The 18204-nt window shown below is 51.9% G+C and overlaps 1 protein-coding gene across 2 annotated transcripts in view; it reads right to left on the bottom strand.

The window, feature by feature from the left end:
• Positions 1–18204, bottom strand: part of tonsl (tonsoku-like, DNA repair protein) — a 195341-nt gene that overhangs the window by 77665 nt on the left and 99472 nt on the right. For both annotated transcript variants that reach the window (XM_085987264.1, XM_085987263.1), the window contains exons 22-25: positions 14100–14271; positions 6007–6182; positions 5737–5810; positions 3665–3798 (exon numbers count right to left, since the gene is read on the bottom strand). In XM_085987264.1, coding sequence (XP_085843390.1) covers positions 3665–3798; positions 5737–5810; positions 6007–6182; positions 14100–14271 — 556 coding nt within the window. The remainder of the gene's footprint in view (positions 1–3664; positions 3799–5736; positions 5811–6006; positions 6183–14099; positions 14272–18204) is intronic.

Genomic DNA, 18204 nt, shown 5'->3' with positions numbered 1-18204 from the left:
AGGGGGTGATGGGTGAACGGGACTTGGTGCGAGTTAGGACACGGGGCAGTGAGCACAGGGGGTGATGGGTGAACGGGACTGGGTGTGAGTTAGGACACGGGGCAGTGAGCACGGGGTGATGGGTGAACGGGACTTGTTGTGAGTTAGGACACGGGGCAGTGAGCACAGGGGGTGATGGGTGAACGGGACTGGGTGCGAGTTAGGACACAGGGCAGTGAGCACAGGGGGTGATGGGTGAACGGGACTGGGTGCGAGTTAGGACACAGGGCAGTGAGCACAGGGGGTGATGGGTGAACGGGATTGGGTGTGAGTTTGGACACGGGGCAGTGAGCACGGGGTGATGGGTGAACGGGACTGGGTGCGAGTTAGGACACGGGGCAGTGAGCACAGGGGGTGATGGGTGAACGGGACTGGGTGTGAGTTAGGACACGGGGCAGTGAGCACAGGGGGTGATGGGTGAACGGGACTGGGTGTGAGTTAGGACACGGGGCAGTGAGCACAGGGGGTGATGGGTGAACGGGACTGGGTGTGAGTTAGGACACGGGGCAGTGAGTACAGGGGGTGATGGGTGAACGGGACTGGGTGAGTTAGGACACAGGGCAGTGAGCACAGGGGGTGATGGGTGAACGGGACTGGGTGTGAGTTCAGACACAGGGCAGTGAGCACAGGGGGTGATGGGTGAACGGGACTGGGTGTGAGTTAGGACACGGGGCAGTGAGCACGGGGTGATGGGTGAAAGGGACTGGGTGTGAGTTAGGACACGGGGCAGTGAGCACAGGGGGTGATGGGTGAACGGGACAGGGTGTGAGTTAGGACACGGGGCAGTGAGCACAGGGGGTGATGGGTGAACGGGACTGGGTGTGAGTTAGGACACGGGGCAGTGAGCACGGGGGGTGATGGGTGAACGGGACTGGGTGTGAGTTAGGACACGGGGCAGTGAGCACAGGGGGTGAGGGGTGAACGGGACTGGGTGTGAGTTAGGACACGGGGCAGTGAGCACGGGGGGTGATGGATGAACGGGACTGGGTGCGAGTTAGGACACGGGGCAGTGAGCACAGGGGGTGATGGGTGAACGGGACTGGGTGTGAGTTAGGACACGGGGCAGTGAGCACAGGGGGTGATGGGTGAACGGGACTGGGTGTGAGTTAGGACACGGGGCAGTGAGCACAGGGGGTGATGGGTGAACGGGACTGGGTGTGAGTTAGGACACGGGGCAGTGAGCACGGGGGGTGATGGATGAACGGGACTGGGTGTGAGTTAGGACACGGGGCAGTGAGCACAGGGGGTGATGGGTGAACGGGACTGGGTGTGAGTTAGGACACGGGGCAGTGAGCACAGGGGGTGATGGGTGAACGGGACTGGGTGAGTTAGGACACAGGGCAGTGAGCACAGGGGGTGATGGGTGAACGGGACTGGGTGTGAGTTCAGACACAGGGCAGTGAGCACAGGGGGTGATGGGTGAACGGGACTGGGTGTGAGTTAGGACACGGGGCAGTGAGCACGGGGTGATGGGTGAAAGGGACTGGGTGTGAGTTAGGACACGGGGCAGTGAGCACAGGGGGTGATGGGTGAACGGGACAGGGTGTGAGTTAGGACACGGGGCAGTGAGCACAGGGGGTGATGGGTGAACGGGACTGGGTGTGAGTTAGGACACGGGGCAGTGAGCACGGGGGGTGATGGGTGAACGGGACTGGGTGTGAGTTAGGACACGGGGCAGTGAGCACAGGGGGTGAGGGGTGAACGGGACTGGGTGTGAGTTAGGACACGGGGCAGTGAGCACGGGGGGTGATGGATGAACGGGACTGGGTGCGAGTTAGGACACGGGGCAGTGAGCACAGGGGGTGAGGGGTGAACGGGACTGGGTGCGAGTTAGGACACGGGGCAGTGAGCACAGGGGGTGATGGGTGAACGGGACTGGGTGTGAGTTAGGACACGGGGCAGTGAGCACGGGGTGATGGGTGAACGGGACTGGGTGTGAGTTAGGACACGGGGCAGTGAGCACAGGGGGTGATGGGTGAACGGGACTGGGTGTGAGTTAGGACACGGGGCAGTGAGCACGGGGTGATGGGTGAACGGGACTGGGTGTGAGTTAGGACACAGGGCAGTGAGCACGGGGTGATGGGTGAACGGGACTGGGTGTGAGTTAGGACACGGGGCGACCGAGTTTTGGATGAGCTGAAGTTTATGGAGGGTGGATGATGGGAGGCTGGCCAGGAGAGTGTTGGGATACTCGAGTGGAGGGGACAAAGGCAGGGATGGGGGTTTCAGCAGCAGATGAACCGAGACGGGGCGGAGACGGGCGACACTTTGGAGGTGGAAATAGGCGGTCTTGGTGATGGAGGGGATAAGGGGTCGGAAGCTGAGCTTCGGGTCAGATACAAAGACAAGGCTGCGAACGGTCGGGTTCAGCCTGAGACAGTGGCCAGGGAGAGGGGTGGAGACAATGTGAACTCTCTGATGGCAGCCAGTGCCCACACTGGTGAGAGTGCTGAGCTACGCTCTCGGAACAGCTATTCACAATATATATTAATGATCTAGACGAGGGAACTAGATTTCCAACATCTGCAGTATTTTGCTATCGTAGATGTAATATCTCCAAGTTTGCAGACGACACAAAGCTGGGTGGGCGTGTGTGCTGTGAGGAGGATACCGAGAAACTCCTGTATGATTTGGACAGGTTGGGTGATTGGGCAGAAACATGGCAGATGCAATATGTGGATAAATGCGAGGTTATCCACTTTGGTGGCAAAAACAGGAAGACAGATTATTATCTGAATGGCAATAGATTGGGAGAAGGGGAAGTGCAACGAGACCTGGGTGTCCTTGTGCACCAGTCGCTGAAGGTAAGCATGCAGGTGCAGCAGGCGGTTAAGAAGGCAAATGGTATGTTGGCCTTCGTATCAAGAGGGTTTGAGTACAGGAACAAGGATGTCTTGCTGCAGTTGTACAGCACCTTGGTGAGACCACACCTTGAGTATTGTGTGCAGTTTTGGTCGCCTTATCTGAGGAAGGATGTTCTTGCCATGGAGGGAGTGCAGCGAAGATTCACCAGGCTGATAGCTGGGATGGCAGGAATGACGTATGAGGAGAGATTGGGTCGATTGGGCTTATATTCACTGGAGTTTAGAAGAATGAGAGGGGATCTCATTGAAACTTATAAAATTCTAACAGGACTGGACAGACTAGATGCAGGAAGGATGTTCCCGATGGCGGGGGAGTCCAGAACCAGGGGTCACAGTCTAAGGATAAGGGGTAAGCCATTTAGGGCTGAGATGAGGAGGAATTTCTTCACCCAGAGAGTGGTGAACCTGTGGAATTCTCTACCACAGAAGGCAGTAGAGGCCAATATATTAAATATATTCAAGAAGGAGTTAGATATATTTCTTAAGGCTAAAGGGATCAAGGGATATGGGGAGAAAGCAGGGACAGGGTACTGAATTTGGATGATCAGCCATGGCGGAGCAGTCTCGAGGGGCCGAATGGCCTACTCCTGCTCCTATCTTCTATGTTTCTAATCGCTCAGCAGGTTGAACGGTGGCCGGCAGGACACCGCAGTTAGACAGAGAGAGAGAGAGAAGGGGACATGGGCGGCTGTGGGTCATAGAGCCCTCAACATCAAAACACAGCGAGCTGTCCCACACCGGGCGGCGGCCTCTCAACCCACCTGAAATGCTGAGATACTGCATCTCACAACTCCGCTCTCTCACAGCACCCAGCAGCATCTCCACTCCCAACGTGGTTATCCCGGAATTGGCAGACACGTCCAGGGATGCCAGGGACGGACACAGTAACAGGCACCTGCAGGAGATCAAATGGAGACGCACAATGTTACCATTCTTTACTCTGTATCTAACCCCGTGCTGCACCTGCCCTGGGAGTGTTTGATGGGACAGTGTAGAGGGAGCTTTACTCTGTATCTAACCCGTGCTGTACGTGCCCTGGGAGTGTTTGATGGGACAGTGTAGAGGGAGCTTTACTCTGTATCTAACCCCGTGCTGCACCTGCCCTGGGAGTGTTTGATGGGACAGTGTAGAGGGAGCTTTACTCTGTATCTAACCCGTGCTGTACGTGCCCTGGGAGTGTTTGATGGGACAGTGTAGAGGGAGCTTTACACTGTATCTAACCCGTGCTGTACCTGCCCTGGGAGTGTTTGATGGGACAGTGTAGAGGGAGCTTTACTCTGTATCTAACCCGTGCTGTACCTGCCCTGGGAGTGTTTGATGGGACAGTGTAGAGGGCACTTTACTCTGTATCTAACCCGTGCTGTACCTGCCCTGGGAGTGTTTGATGGGACAGTGTAGAGGGAGCTTTACATTGTATCTAACCCCGTGCTGTACCTGTCTGGGAGTGTTTGATGGGACAGTGTAGAGGGAGCTTTACTCTGTATCTAACCTGTGCTGTACGTGCCCTGGGAGTGTTTGATGGGACAGTGTAGAGGGAGCTTTACTCTGTATCTAACCCCGTGCTGTACCTGCCCTGGGAGTGTTTGATGGGACAGTGTAGAGGGAGCTTTACATTGTATCTAACCCGTGCTGTACCTGTCCTGGGAGTGTTTGATGGGTCAGTGTAGAGGGAACTTTACTCTGTATTTAACCCGTGCTGCACATAATTTAATTTTAATTTATTCATTCGCGGGATGTGGACCTCGTCAGTAAGGCCAGCATTTATTGCCCATCCCTAATTGCCCTCGAGAAGGTGCTGGTGAGCTGCCTTCTTGAATACGACCGAGTGGCTCGCTCGGCCATTTCAGAGGACAGTTAAGAATCAACCACATTGCTGTGGGTCTGGAGTCACATATCGGCCAGACCGGCTAAGGACGGCAGATTTCCTTCCCTAAAGGACATTAGTGAACCAGATGGGTTTTTACGACAATCCAGTAGTTTCAATGGTCACCATTACTGATGCCAGCTTTTTATTCCAGATTTATTTAATGAACTGAATTTAAATTCCCCAGCTGCCGTGGTGGGATTTGAACTCACGTCTCTGGATCATTAGTCCAGGCCTCTGGGTTACTAGCCCAGTGACATCACCACTACACTATGGCAGCCCCAGATTTAAATATAAATTCAGTAAAAGGTCAAAGCCAGAAATAATTTGTCATTCTTTCTCAGGATGGGGTGACGCTGAGAAACCGGCATCTGTTCCCTTGAGTTTGATACAACTGAGTGGCTTTACTAGCCCACTCCAGAGGGCAGTTCAGTGTCAACCACAGTGGTGTGGGACTGGAGTCACGTATAGGCCAGACCGGGTAAGGACGGCAGCTTTCCTTCCCTAAAGGACATTAGTGAAGCAGTGGGGTTTTCACGACAATCCGACAGCTTCATGGTCACTTTTGTTGTGTCCGTGTGTTAGTGGAGACACGGAATGCAGGAGTTGGTTTAACAGGTGTTTACTGAACAAAGTCTGGAGGTGAACTAAAAGATACAAGACACTATACAGGCTTATATAGCCCGAGTGGCCACTACCGGCATTACAGTACACAGGGGCTCTTACAGGCACATAATACACCACAACTTTTACTGAGGCCAGCTTTTTATTCCCAGATTTTGTTTTAAAACTGAATTCAAATTCGCAAACCGCCAAGGTGGGATCTGAACTCTCGATCTCTGCATTATTAGTTCAGTAACAGAACCGCTGCACTGCCTTTGAGAAAGTTATCATCATCAACAGTCGTTGTTGGGCATGGGCATACTCGACCCGGGAAGGAAACACAGTGGAACATCAAGGGGAGGTTACCTGGATAGATCTCTGACAGAATCATCGGTCAAGCGATTCCCGGAGAGGTTAAGGTGGGTCAGACAGCACTCGTCCTGGGCACGGATGTCGCACAAAGCAGAGAGGAGACAAACACAATCCCATTAAATGGTCACCACACACGCATCTTCACTTCAAAACTTTTTAATTACGAGAATCCCAATATAAAATGAGACAGTCTAAAGCTGAAGGAGAATAAAGAACACGAGAAAGCGCTGCCCCTCCCTATACCTGGAACTCCCCTCTGCTCACCTGCGACACGTATCTGACGAGGTGCTCCATAAGTGGTGCGTCGCCATGGGCGCCGACCACCGCCGAGATGTCCAGGTGAGTGAGGTGGTCGTGAGTCATGCTCCGCAGAATCAGCTCCACCCCTACAGAGCCAAGAGCATTGTGGGACAAGCAGAGCGTCTTCAGGTGTACAGCGCCTGCGTGAAACAAGGGGAATGTTTGACTTCATTGACGTCAGTCTAGGAGGGCAGCGTTGATCCACAGGGGTACGGGGACAGTCTACACACGGACGGGTATGGCAGTCTTTAATAAGTCTCCCCCTCCCCACCACTCGTACAGGGGCGTGAGTCCGCAGGCGCCCCCAGCCCCGGTACCCTGCCCAGTCTCCACACACCAGCCCAGGCACCACGCACACATCATCTGACAGTGGGCACGGATCACAAGCTGATCCTGGTGCTGGGGCGACAGCGAGTGATTGGGGGCAACTATCCTGGCCAATAGTATCGTCCATTCCCATCTCCCCAGCAGGGATCAGCTAAGGAGCACAGAGCAGGAATCCTATGTGGACACTGCCAGTCTGTATGGCTAACAGCGCCACGCTGGGTGTCGGCCGCAGCTCAGCCAGAAGCACTCTCGTCGCAGAAGGTTGTGGGCCCAAGTCCAACTCCACAGACATGAGCACAAAATCTAGGCCGACACTTCAGTGCAGTACTGAGGGAGTGCCGCACTGTCGGAGGGGCAGTACTTTGGGAGTGCCGCACTGTCGGAGGATCAGTACTGAGGGAGTGCTGCACTGTCGGAGGGGCAGTACGGAGGGAGCGCCGCACTGTCGGAGGATCAGTACGGAGGGAGCGCCGCACTGTCGGAGGATCAGTACTGAGGGAGTGCTGCACTGTCGGAGGGGCAGTACTGAGGGAATGCCGCACTGTCGGAGGGGCAGTACTGAGGGAACGCCGCACTGTCGGAGGGGCAGTATTGAGGGAGTGCCGCACTGTCGGAGGAGCAGTATTGAGGGAGTGCCGCAATATCGGAGGATCAGTACTGAGGGAGCGCTGCACTGTCGGAGGATCAGTGCTGAGAGAGCGCTGCACTATCGGAGGGTCAGTACTGAGGGAGCGCCGCACTGTCGGAGGGGCAGTATTGAGGGAGTGCCGCACTGTCGGAGGAGCAGTATCGGAGGATCAGTACTGAGGGAGCACTGCACTGTCGGAGGATCAGTACTGAGAGCGCGCTGCACTGTCGGAGGGGCAGTACTGAGGGAGCGCTGCACTGTCGGAGGATCAGTACTGAGAGAGCGCTGCACTGTCGGAGGGGCAGTACTGAGGAAGTGCCGCACTGTCGGAGGATCAGTACTGAGGGAGCGCTGCACTGTCGGAGGAACAATACTGAGGGAGCGCTGCACTGTCAGAGGATCAGTATTGAGGGAGCGCTGCGCTGTCGGAGGGGCAGTACTGAGGGAGTGCCGCACTGTCGGAGGATCAGTACTGAGGGAATGCCGCACTGTCGGAGGATCAGTAATGAGGGAGCGCTGCTGGAAGTACTGAGGAAGGACGTTCTTGCCATGGAAATAGTGCAGCGAAGATTCACCAGGCTGATACCTAGGATGGCAGGAATGACGTATGAGGAGAGATTGTGTCGATTGGGCTTATACTCACTGGAGTTTAGAAGATTGAGAGGGGATCTCATCGAAACCTATAAAATTCTGTCAGGACTGGACAGACTAGATGCAGGAAGGATGTTTCTGATGGCCGGGGAGTCCAGACCAGGGGTCATAGTCTAAGGATAAGGGGTAAGCCATTTAGGACTGAAATGAGGAGGAATTTCTTCACCCAGAGAGTGGTGAACCTGTGGAATTCTCTGCTACAGAGGGCGGTGGAGGCCAGTTCATTAAATATATTCAAGAAAGAGTTGGATATATTTCTTAAGGCTAAAGGGATCAAGGGATATGGGGAGAAGGCAGGGACAGGGTACTGAATTTGGATGATCAGCCATGATCTCATTGAATGGCGGAGCAGGCTCGAAGGGCCGAATGGCCTACTCCTGCTCCTATCTTCTCTGTTTCTATGCACGGTCGGAGGGGCAGTACTGAGGGAGTGCCGCACTGTCGGAGGGGCAGTATTGAGGGAGTGCCGCACTGTCGGAGGGGCAGTATTGAGGGAGTGCCGCACTGTCGGAGGATCAGTACTGAGGGAGTGCCGCACTGTCGGAGGATCAGTACTGAGGGAGTGCTGCACTGTCGGAGGGGCAGTACTAAGGGAGCGCTGCACTGTCGGAGGGTCAGTACTGAGGGAGCGCTGCACTGCCACAGGATCTGTGCTGAGGGAGCGCTACACTGCCGGAGGATCAGTTCTGAAGGAGCGCTGCACTGTCGGAGGCTCAGTACTGAGGGAGCGCTGCACTATCGGAGGGACAGTACTGAGGGAGCTGAGTTAAACACGATTTGCCTTTAACAAATCCATGCTGGCTTTCCTTAATTAATCCACACTTGTCCAAGTGACTGTTAATTTTGTCCCAGATTATCGTTTCTAAAAGCTTCCCCACTACCGAAGTTAAACTAACTGGTCTGTAATTGCTGGGTTTATCCTTACCATTTTTTTGAACAAGGGTGTATCATTTGCAATTCTCCAGTCCTCTGGCACCACCCCCGTATCTAAGGAGGATTAGAAGATTATGGGCAGTACCTCTGCAATCTCCACCTTTACTTCCCTCAGCATCCTAGGATGCATCCCATCCGGTCCTGGTGACTTATCTACTTTAAGTACAGCCAGCCTTTCTAGTACCTCCTCTTTATCAATTTTTATCCCTTCCATTATCGTCACTCCCTCCTCTATCACTATGACTTCAGCAGCATCCTTTCCTTGGTGAAGACAGATGCAAAGTACTCATTTAGTACCTCAGCCATACCCTCTGCCTCCATGAATTGGTCTCCTTTTTGGTCCCTAATCAGCCCCACCCACCCCTCCTCTTACTACCCGTTTACTATTTATACGTCTGTGGAAGACTTTTGGATTCCGTTTTGTGTTAGCCATTGAACATTTATCCAATAGCGATCATAACATGATCGAGTTCAACGTAGCGTTTGAAAGGGAGAAACGCGAAACAGCTACTAAGATTCTAGATTTCGGTAAGGTCGACTTCAACGGGATGAGGCAGAGACAGTCCACAGTAAATTAGGCAAATCTGTTAATGGGTAAAGCGACAGAAGGTCAGTGGGAGATGTTTAAAAAAGAATTTAATGTGATACCGAACCAGTTTATATCAAAGGGACAAGAGCTTTACTTGCCAAAAGAAACAGCCATGGATGACTAAAGAGGTAAGAGACAGCATAAAACTAAAAGAAAAAGCATACAAAAATGCAAAAAATAGCACAGTTCCCGGCGAATGGGAAAGATACAAAGAACAGCAAAGGGTCACAAAACAGTTAGTAAGAGCTGCAAAATCTTTGGAATTCTCTGCCCCAGAGGGCTGTGGATGCTGAGTCGTTGAGTATATTCAAGGCCGAGATCGATCGATTTTTGGACTCTCGGGGAATCGAGGGATATGGAGATCGGGCGGGAAAGCGGAATTGAGGTCGATGATCAGCCATGATCTTATTGAATGGCGGAGCAGGCTCGAGGGGCTGAATGGCCGACTCCTGCTCCCAAGTCTTATGTTCTTAAAAGGAGTATGAAAAGAAACTTGCAAGGGTTAGCAAAATCAATACGAAGTATTTTTACAATTTCATTAGGAAAAAAGTGGTCAGGAACAATGTTGGCCCCTTAAAAACTGAAAGCGGTGATATTGTCAATGCTAATAAGGAAATGGCAGACATATTGAATAATTACTCTGCGTCCGTATTTACAGTAGAGGAAGAGGATAGCATGCCGGAAATCCCAAGGAAACTAATATTGAATCGGGGGCAGGGACTCAATAAAATTCATGTAAGTAAAATAACAATAATGAAGAAAATAATAACACTAGAGTGGCAAATCCCCAGGACCAGATGGTTTCCATCCCATGGTTTTCAAGGACGTAGGTGAGTACATTGCAGATGCCCAAACTATAATCTTCCAAAGTTCTCTCGATTCAGGAGCCGTTTCGTTAGATTGGAAAATTGTGCACGTCACTCCGCTATTTAAGAATGGTGAGTGAGGGAAACCATGGAATTATAGACCAGTTAGCCTAACATCTGCTGTCGGGAAATTGCTAGAGTCTATAATGACTGAACACCTCGAAAATGTTCAGTTGATCAGAGAGCCAGCATGGATTGTGAAAGGTAGGCCATGCCTGATAAACCTGATTGAATTTTTTGAAGAGGTGACTAAAGTAGTGGACAGGGGAATGTCTATGGATGTTATTTATATGGACTTCCAGAAGACATTTGATAAAGTCCCTCATAAGAGACTGTTATCCAAGGTAGAAGCCCACAGAATTGAGGGCAAATTATTGAGCTGGTTCGGAGATTGGCTGAGCGGCAGGAGACAGAGAGTGGGGATAATGGGCAGGTACTCTAACTGGCAGGAGGTGACTAGTGGTGTCCCGCAGGAATCTGTGTTGGGGCCTCAAATATTCACCGTATTTATTAACGACTTAGATGATGGCATAGAAAGTCATATATCCAAATTTGCCGATGACACAGATAGGTGGCATTGCAGATGAAAGCATCAAATTACAAAGGGATATTGATCGATTAAGTGAATGGGCAAAACTGTGGCAAATGGATTTCAATGTAGGCAAATGTGAGGTTATCCACTTTGGAACTAAAAAGGATAGAACAGGGTACTTTCTAAATGGTGAAAGGCTAAAAACAGTGGAGGTCCAAAGAGACTTGGGGGTCCAGGTACATCGATCATTAAAATGTCATGAATAGGTACAGAATATAATCAAAAAGGCTAATGGAATGCTGGCCTTTATATCTGGAAGACTAGAGTACAAGGGGGTAGAAGTTATGCTGCAGCTGTACAAAGCTCTGGTTAGACCACACCTGGAGCACTGGGAGCAGTTCTGGGCACCACACCTTAGGAAGGATAGATTGACATTGGAGGGAGTGCAGCATCAGTTTACCAGAATTATATCTGGACTTACGAGGAGAGATTACACAAATTAGGGTTGTATTTCCTAGAATTTAGAAGGTTAAGGGGTGATCTGATCAAAATTTTCAAGATATTTGGGGGAACAGGTAGGGTAGATAGAAACTATTTCCGCTGGTTGGGGATTCTAGGACGAGGGGACATAGTCTAAAAATTAGAGCCAGACCTTTCAGGAGTGAAATTAGGAAACACTTCTACACACAAAGGGTGGTAGAAGTTTGGAACTCTCTTCCAAAAATGGCAATTGATGCTCGATCAATTGTTAATTATAAATATGAGATTGATAGCTTTTTGTTAACCAAAGGTATTAAGGGATATGGGACAAAGGCGGGTATATGGATTTAGGTTACAGATCAGCCATTGAATGGCGGAGCAGGGTCGAGGGGCTGAATGGCCGCCTCCTGTTCCTGTGTTCCCACTGGTATGTAATCCACTCCTATCCACGCCAGCTCCACATTCTCTGTGGCCATTTAATTACACTTCTTTTAATAGTTACACCAACACAGACATACCAATAGACAGGCTTGCACGCTCCGTAAACCTGAGCACATCCGAAACCCTGCTGCCTGTGTCCTAACTCACACCCAGTCCCGTTCACCCATCACCCCCTGTGCTCACTGCCCCGTGTCCTAACTCACACCCAGTCCCATTCACCCATTACCTCCTGTGCTCACTGCCTTGTGTCCTAATTCACATCCAGTCCCGTTCACCCATCACCCCCTGTGCTCACTGCCCCGTGTCCTAACTCACACCCAGTCCCATTCACCCATTACCTCCTGTGCTCACTGCCCCGTGTCCTAACTCACACCCAGTCCCGTTCACCCATCACCCCCTGTGCTCACTGCCCCGTGTCCTAACTCACACCCAGTCCCATTCACCCATTACCTCCTGTGCTCACTGCCCCGTGTCCTAATTCACATCCAGTCCCCCCATCACCCCCTGTGCAAACTGCCCCGTGTCCTAACTCGCACCAAGTCCCGTTCACCCATCACCCCCTGTGCTCACTGCCCCGTGTCCTAACTCGCACCAAGTCCCGTTCACCCATCACCCCCTGTGCTCACTGCCCCGTGTCCTAACTCACACCCAGTCCCGTTGACCCATCACCCCCTGTGCTCACTGCCCCGTGTCCTAACTCACACCCAGTCCCGTTCACCCACCACCCCCTGTGCTCACTGCCCCGTGTCCTAACTCACACCAAGTCCCGTTCACCCATCACCCCCTGTGCTCACTGCCCCGTGTCCTAACTCACACCCAGTCCCGTTCACCCATCACCCACTGTGCTCACTGCCCCGTGTCCTAACTCACACCCAGTCCCGTTCACCCATCACCCCTGTGCTCACTGCCCCGTGTCCTAACTCGCACCAAGTCCCGTTCACCCATCACCCCCTGTGCTCACTGCCCCGTGTCCTAACTCGCACCAAGTCCCGTTCACCCATCACCCCCTGTGCTCACTGCCCCGTGTCCTAACTCGCACCAAGTCCCGTTCACCCATCACCCCCTGTGCTCACTGCCCCGTGTCCTAACTCACACCCACTCCCGTTCACCCATCACCCCCTGTGCTCACTGACCCGTGTCCTAACTCACACCCAGTCCCGTTCACCCATCACCCCCTGTGCTCACTGCCCCGTGTCCTAACTCACATCCAGTCCCGTTCACCCATCACCCCCTGTGCTCACTGCCCCGTGTCCTAACTCGCACCCAGTCCCGTTCATCCATCACCCCTGTGCTCACTGTCCTGTGTCCTAACTCGCACCCAGTCCCGTTCACCCATCACCCCCTGTGCTCACTGCCCCGTGTCCTAACTCACACCCAGTCCCGTTCACCCATCACCTCCTGTGCTCACTGCCCCGTGTCCTAACTCGCACCCAGTCCCGTTCACCCATCACCCCCTGTGCTCACTGCCCCGTGTCCTAACTCGCACCCAGTCCCGTTCACCCATCACCCCCTGTGCTCACTGCCCCGTGTCCTAACTCACACCCAGTCCCGTTCACCCATCACCCCCTGTGCTCACTGCCCCGTGTCCTAACTCACACCCAGTCCCGTTCACCCATCACCCCCTGTGCTCACTGCCCCGTGTCCTAACTCACACCAAGTCCCGTTCACCCATCACCCCCTGTGCTCACTGCCCCGTGTCCTAACTCACACCCAGTCCCGTTCACCCATCACCCCTGTGCTCACTGCCCTGTGTCCTAACTCGCACCCAGTCCCGTTCACCCATCACCCCCTGTGCTCACTGCCCCGTGTCCTAACTCACACCCAGTCCCGTTCACCCATCACCCCCTGTGCTCACTGCCCCGTGTCCTAACTCGCACCCAGTCCCGTTCACTCATCACCCCTTGTGCTCACTGCCCCGTGTCCTAACTCACACCCAGTCCCGTTCACCCATCACCCCCTGTGCTCACTGCCCCGTGTCCTAACTCACACCCAGTCCCGTTCACCCATCACCCCCTGTGCTCACTGCCCCGTGTCCTAACTCACACCAAGTCCCGTTCACCCATCACCCCTGTGCTCGCTGACCTACATTGAATCCTGGTCCGGCAACACCTCAATTTCAAAATTCTCTTCCTTGTGTTCAAATCCCTCCATGGCCTCGCCCCCTCCCTATCTCTGTAATCTCCTCCAGCCCAACAACCCTCCGAGAACGGTGCGCTCCTCCAATTCTGGCCTCTTGCGCATCCCTGATTTTCATCGCCCCCACCATTGGCGGCCGTGCCTTCAGCTGCCTGGGCCCCAAGCTCTGGAATTCCCTCCCTAAACCTCTCCGCCTCTCTATCCTCCTTTAAGACACTCCTACCTCTTTGACCAAGCTTTTGGTCACCTGTCCTAATATCTCCTTATGTGGCTCGGTGTCAGATTTTGTTTGATAATCGCTCCCGGGAAGCGCCTTGGGACGTTTTACTACGTTAAAGGCGCTATATAAATACAAGTTGTTGTTGAAGAGACAAATGCAACACAACCGCAACACACACACACAGATGGAGGCAGACACAGACAACTGAACCCCTGCAGGGAGCTCACTTTAACAGGACAGATCCAGACCCTTACTTTTCATGGCGTCTGCCAGCAGGAGGCGGTAGTGCTGCAGGAACTTGGCTGTGAGCCCGCAGGCCTGGAGTCTGAGCGTGCTCAGTACGGGGCAGCTTCTGATGAGCGAGGCTATGGACTGAGAGCTGCTGTCACCCAGGGGATTGAGGCTCAGGTTCAACTCCTCCAGACTCTGAGACACAAACACAAAGAAGCGTTTAAAAAAAACACAGATAATTCTCAGTAATTTCTCAGGACATTCCCCCCCCCAAAATTTAACTTGTCGAGTACTTTCCATTGAAAGTTTGCTCGTCCAGGTAGTAGCTGACCCCACCACCATGCTGATTAAAGACCCGGGTGAAGATGGGGGCATGAGGACTGAGGGAATACTGTACCCAACGGCAGGGTTACAGCCCTGCTGGGACCCGGAGGATGTATCTGCTCAGGGCTCAGTGGTGCGGAGTGCAAGGTGACATCAGTAGCCTGGAGTTTGCTCGATGATCTTCAGATAAATCGATCACAGCCTCACCCGTGATCCCATGCTCACCTGCAGGGTACTTTTAAAAATTCATTCTCGGGATGTGGGCGTCGCTGGCAAGGCCGGCATTGATTACCCATCTCTAATTGCCCTTCAGGGGGCAGTTAAGAGTCAACCACATTGCTGGGGGTCTGGAGTCACATATAGGCCAGACCGGGTAAGGACGGCAGATTTCCTTCCCTAAAGGACATTAGTGAACCAGATGGGTTTTTATGACAATTTGATAGTTTCATGGTCACCATTACTGATACTAGCTTTTTATTCCAGATTTATTTAATTAACTGAATTTAAATTCCCCAGCTGCCGTGGTGGGATTTGAACTCACGTCTACCGGATCATTAGTCCAGGCCTCTGGATTACTAGTCTAGTAACATTACCACTGCGCTACGGTTCCCGAGGGTGGCCTCAGAACCAGGGGGTTACACAGAAAGCGTGGAGCGAGAAATGGCCCTTCAGCCCTGCTTCATGCACACTCCATCTACCATTATTCAACATTTACCCCCCTAACCAACACCACCAAAACAGAGGGTCTGGCCATTTATCTCATTGCTGCTTGTGGGAGCTTGCTGTGCGCGCATTGGCTGTCCCATTTCCTGCATTACAACAGTGACTACACTTGAACAGTACTTCAGTGGCTTTGGGACGTCCTGGTGTCATGAAAGGCACTACAGGAGACTTTGTTATATCCGGCACCGACGGTACCGAGCTGTTGCTGATCTATCAAAACTGCCGGACATACCAGCGTTAATGTTGAAGCATACGGAGGTTTTCATCTCCGTATCTGACAACAAACACTGTTGCTTAGCAACAGCTTCTAAACAGTCGGCCCGTACCTTGGAAGCGTCTCTGTAGCTTAGCAACAGCTTCAGAGAGACTTTCCAGAGCCTGACTGTTGGAAAAAAAAGCCACGAGAAGAAAAAAAACCTAACAAAACGGCTCCTGATTTCTGCCGGTAGATCGAGGTTTCCGGACATACAACCTCCGGATAAACCAAAGTTTCCTGTATATAAATGCAAGTCCGTTCTTGCTTTTCCAGATTATACCTGGTGTTATTACTACAAAGAAACTTATAAAACGTAACAGAATCTATCAGATCTCAATGCTGGCCATTGGGCGACCAGCATTAATGGTCTTTCTTTATTCCATCAGGAATTCTCCCCGCCCCCCATCATCATCTCCCGCTGACCCCTTACTTCAAAGCGTGTTCAATTCCTTCCCAAAGTGCCCTGACTAAAATCAAGCAGTGTTGTTAATATCTCTCTAACCCTCCCTCACAGATATCGATGCAGCTCCTTTTTGAAGGTGTTCATTGACCTTGGATCATCTCCCTCGTCTGGGAGTCTGTTCCACATCTCCCCGATCCACTGAGAGAATATGTTTCTCTCTCTCTCTCTCATCTCTAACTTGTTTGAGGCCTGTGAATGATCTACTCGGCTCCTCCAGTGCTACACTCGCTGCCAAAGTTAAGTAGCAGGGCTTCCTTCCACTGCACGTATAGCTTTCGCGAGTTTCAAGGCCAATTTCGGCCTGGCTCAGTCTCTTTTTGTCCAGTGGAATGAGTTTAGCCACTCGAGCCTTTCTTCGTAACTTGATGTTCCCCAGGACACACTGGCATCGTATAAAGACACGGAAACTATCCGAATACACCAGACGAGAGCAGCAATTACCTCCCAGAGTGTGGGGGAACCTCAGGGCCTGTCACAAGTCCTGGGATTCGACAGGGTGGATGTGGAGAATCTGTTTCCATTTGTGGGCGAGTCCAGTGCAAGGGGGTGGCGTCAATATTTAGGAAACTTTGGTTTATCCGGAGGTTAACTGTCCGGAATGCTCGAGCCACCGGCAAAAATCAGGAGCCGTTTCGTTAGTTTTTTTTTCTTTTCGTTGCTTTTTTTTTTTTTTACCAGTCAGGCTCTGTGTGGTAAACCACTGTTGTTCACTCCACTGTTGTTCACTCTTGCCCATTGTTGTACCTGTCTGTGCATGCCTCAGCTGGCTCCGCCCCTGGCTCCACCCATATGCCCTGGTATAAAGGCGGCTGCTCTGCAGTTCCCCAGGCATTCAGGACCGGTCGACCACTAGAGGCATGCCTTCGTTCTTTAGCTAATAAAAGCCTGTTTGTTACTCTCTTAACTTCCAGTCTTTCTCAGTAATTGATAGCGCATCACTCTGCAAGGTCTCGCTGAAGCTGTTGCTAAGCTACAGAGACGCTTGCAAGGTACGGGCCGACTGTTTAGAAGCTGTTGCTAAGCAACAGGGTTTGTTGCCAGATACGGAGCGCAAAATCTCCATATGTTTCAACATTAGCGCTGGTTTGTCTGGCAGTTTTGATGGGACGGCAACAGCTCGGTCCCGTCGGTGCCGGATAGCACAAAGTTTCCTGTAAGATAGTCACTGGCAGATCAAATAAAGAATTTAGGAGGAATTTCTTCACGTAGTGAGTGTGAGAATGTGGAACTCGCTGCCACAGGGAGTGGTTGAAGCAGAAAGTGCTGAGGGAGGCTTGATGCATTCATGAGGGAGAAGGGAACAGAGGAGGGGGCAGGGTGGGAAGAGGCTCATGTGGAGTATAAACACTGGCATTGACCAGTTGGGCCATGAAAGGGTTAAAAAAGAGCTAAGATGAGGGGATTAAGAAACAGAGCGTATATCCAACCATATAAGGAATTGGTATGAACAATGTCCAGCAGGAAAGTGTGGTGTAGTCGTGGCTGGCCAAAGTGCACAAACCGTGAATCACTAACTGAGGAATGTATTGAGAGATAACGTATGGGGTCGCAAGACCAATGCACACAGGTCACAAGAATTTGCACCCGAAGCCAACTGTATGATGAAAGCGATGTATACGTGTAATGCACCTAATTGCAAACAGTAGCCACGACTCAGAACAAAACCTGTATACAGGAAACTCTCGATTTACCGGCAAAATTCAGGAGTAGGTTCAGGTAAGTTTTACTTCATATTAGTGGCCGTTCAGGGATCTGTGGCTGTGTAATCGGGGTTCCTGCACTTGTTGCCAGGGACGCATGGTCTGTGGCCGGGGTTCTTGCACTTGTTGCTAAGCAACAGGGAAGCCTGGATTTGTTGCTGTGCACGGAGCTCTCGTACCTTTTAACTATATCTCTGTGTAATCCGGACTTTTTGATAAACCGGCACCACGCCGGTCCCGGATAAAAAAGTTTCCTGTATAAGGCAGGAGAATTTCGGCGATCGGGGAGCACTCATCCCAGGATGGGTGTCTGCCCTGTCGACTTGTAACTAAAGTTGCTTTACTGAACGAACCGCCGGACTCCGAGTGATTGATTGGGAATAAGGCGGACGTCGACCTTCTATATCAGAGGGTCCGTCTCGGGGAGAAGAAGCTCTCCCGATTTACCCTTACAAGCCAAATGCCTTGTCTCTGTGTGATGTGCCTTCAATAACCACAAAACTAGAAGTTATAGACTTTAACAAGTTGGCTTTTAATCACTAAGATCAGAGCTAACATCTCAACACACCAACTGGCTCACAGGAATGAGTCATACAGATCCTGGGATCTTTAAGTAAGAGAAGTCAGGGGCGGAGCCAAGAGCCAAGACCTGGAACCTTCCA

The sequence above is a fragment of the Somniosus microcephalus genome, chromosome 5 (genome assembly GCF_052327205.1).
Source record: "Somniosus microcephalus isolate GS21.2 chromosome 5, FLI_Smic_1.0, whole genome shotgun sequence".
Classification (NCBI taxonomy): Eukaryota; Metazoa; Chordata; class Chondrichthyes; order Squaliformes; family Somniosidae; genus Somniosus; species Somniosus microcephalus.
This window is presented reverse-complemented; position numbering and strand designations above follow the sequence as displayed.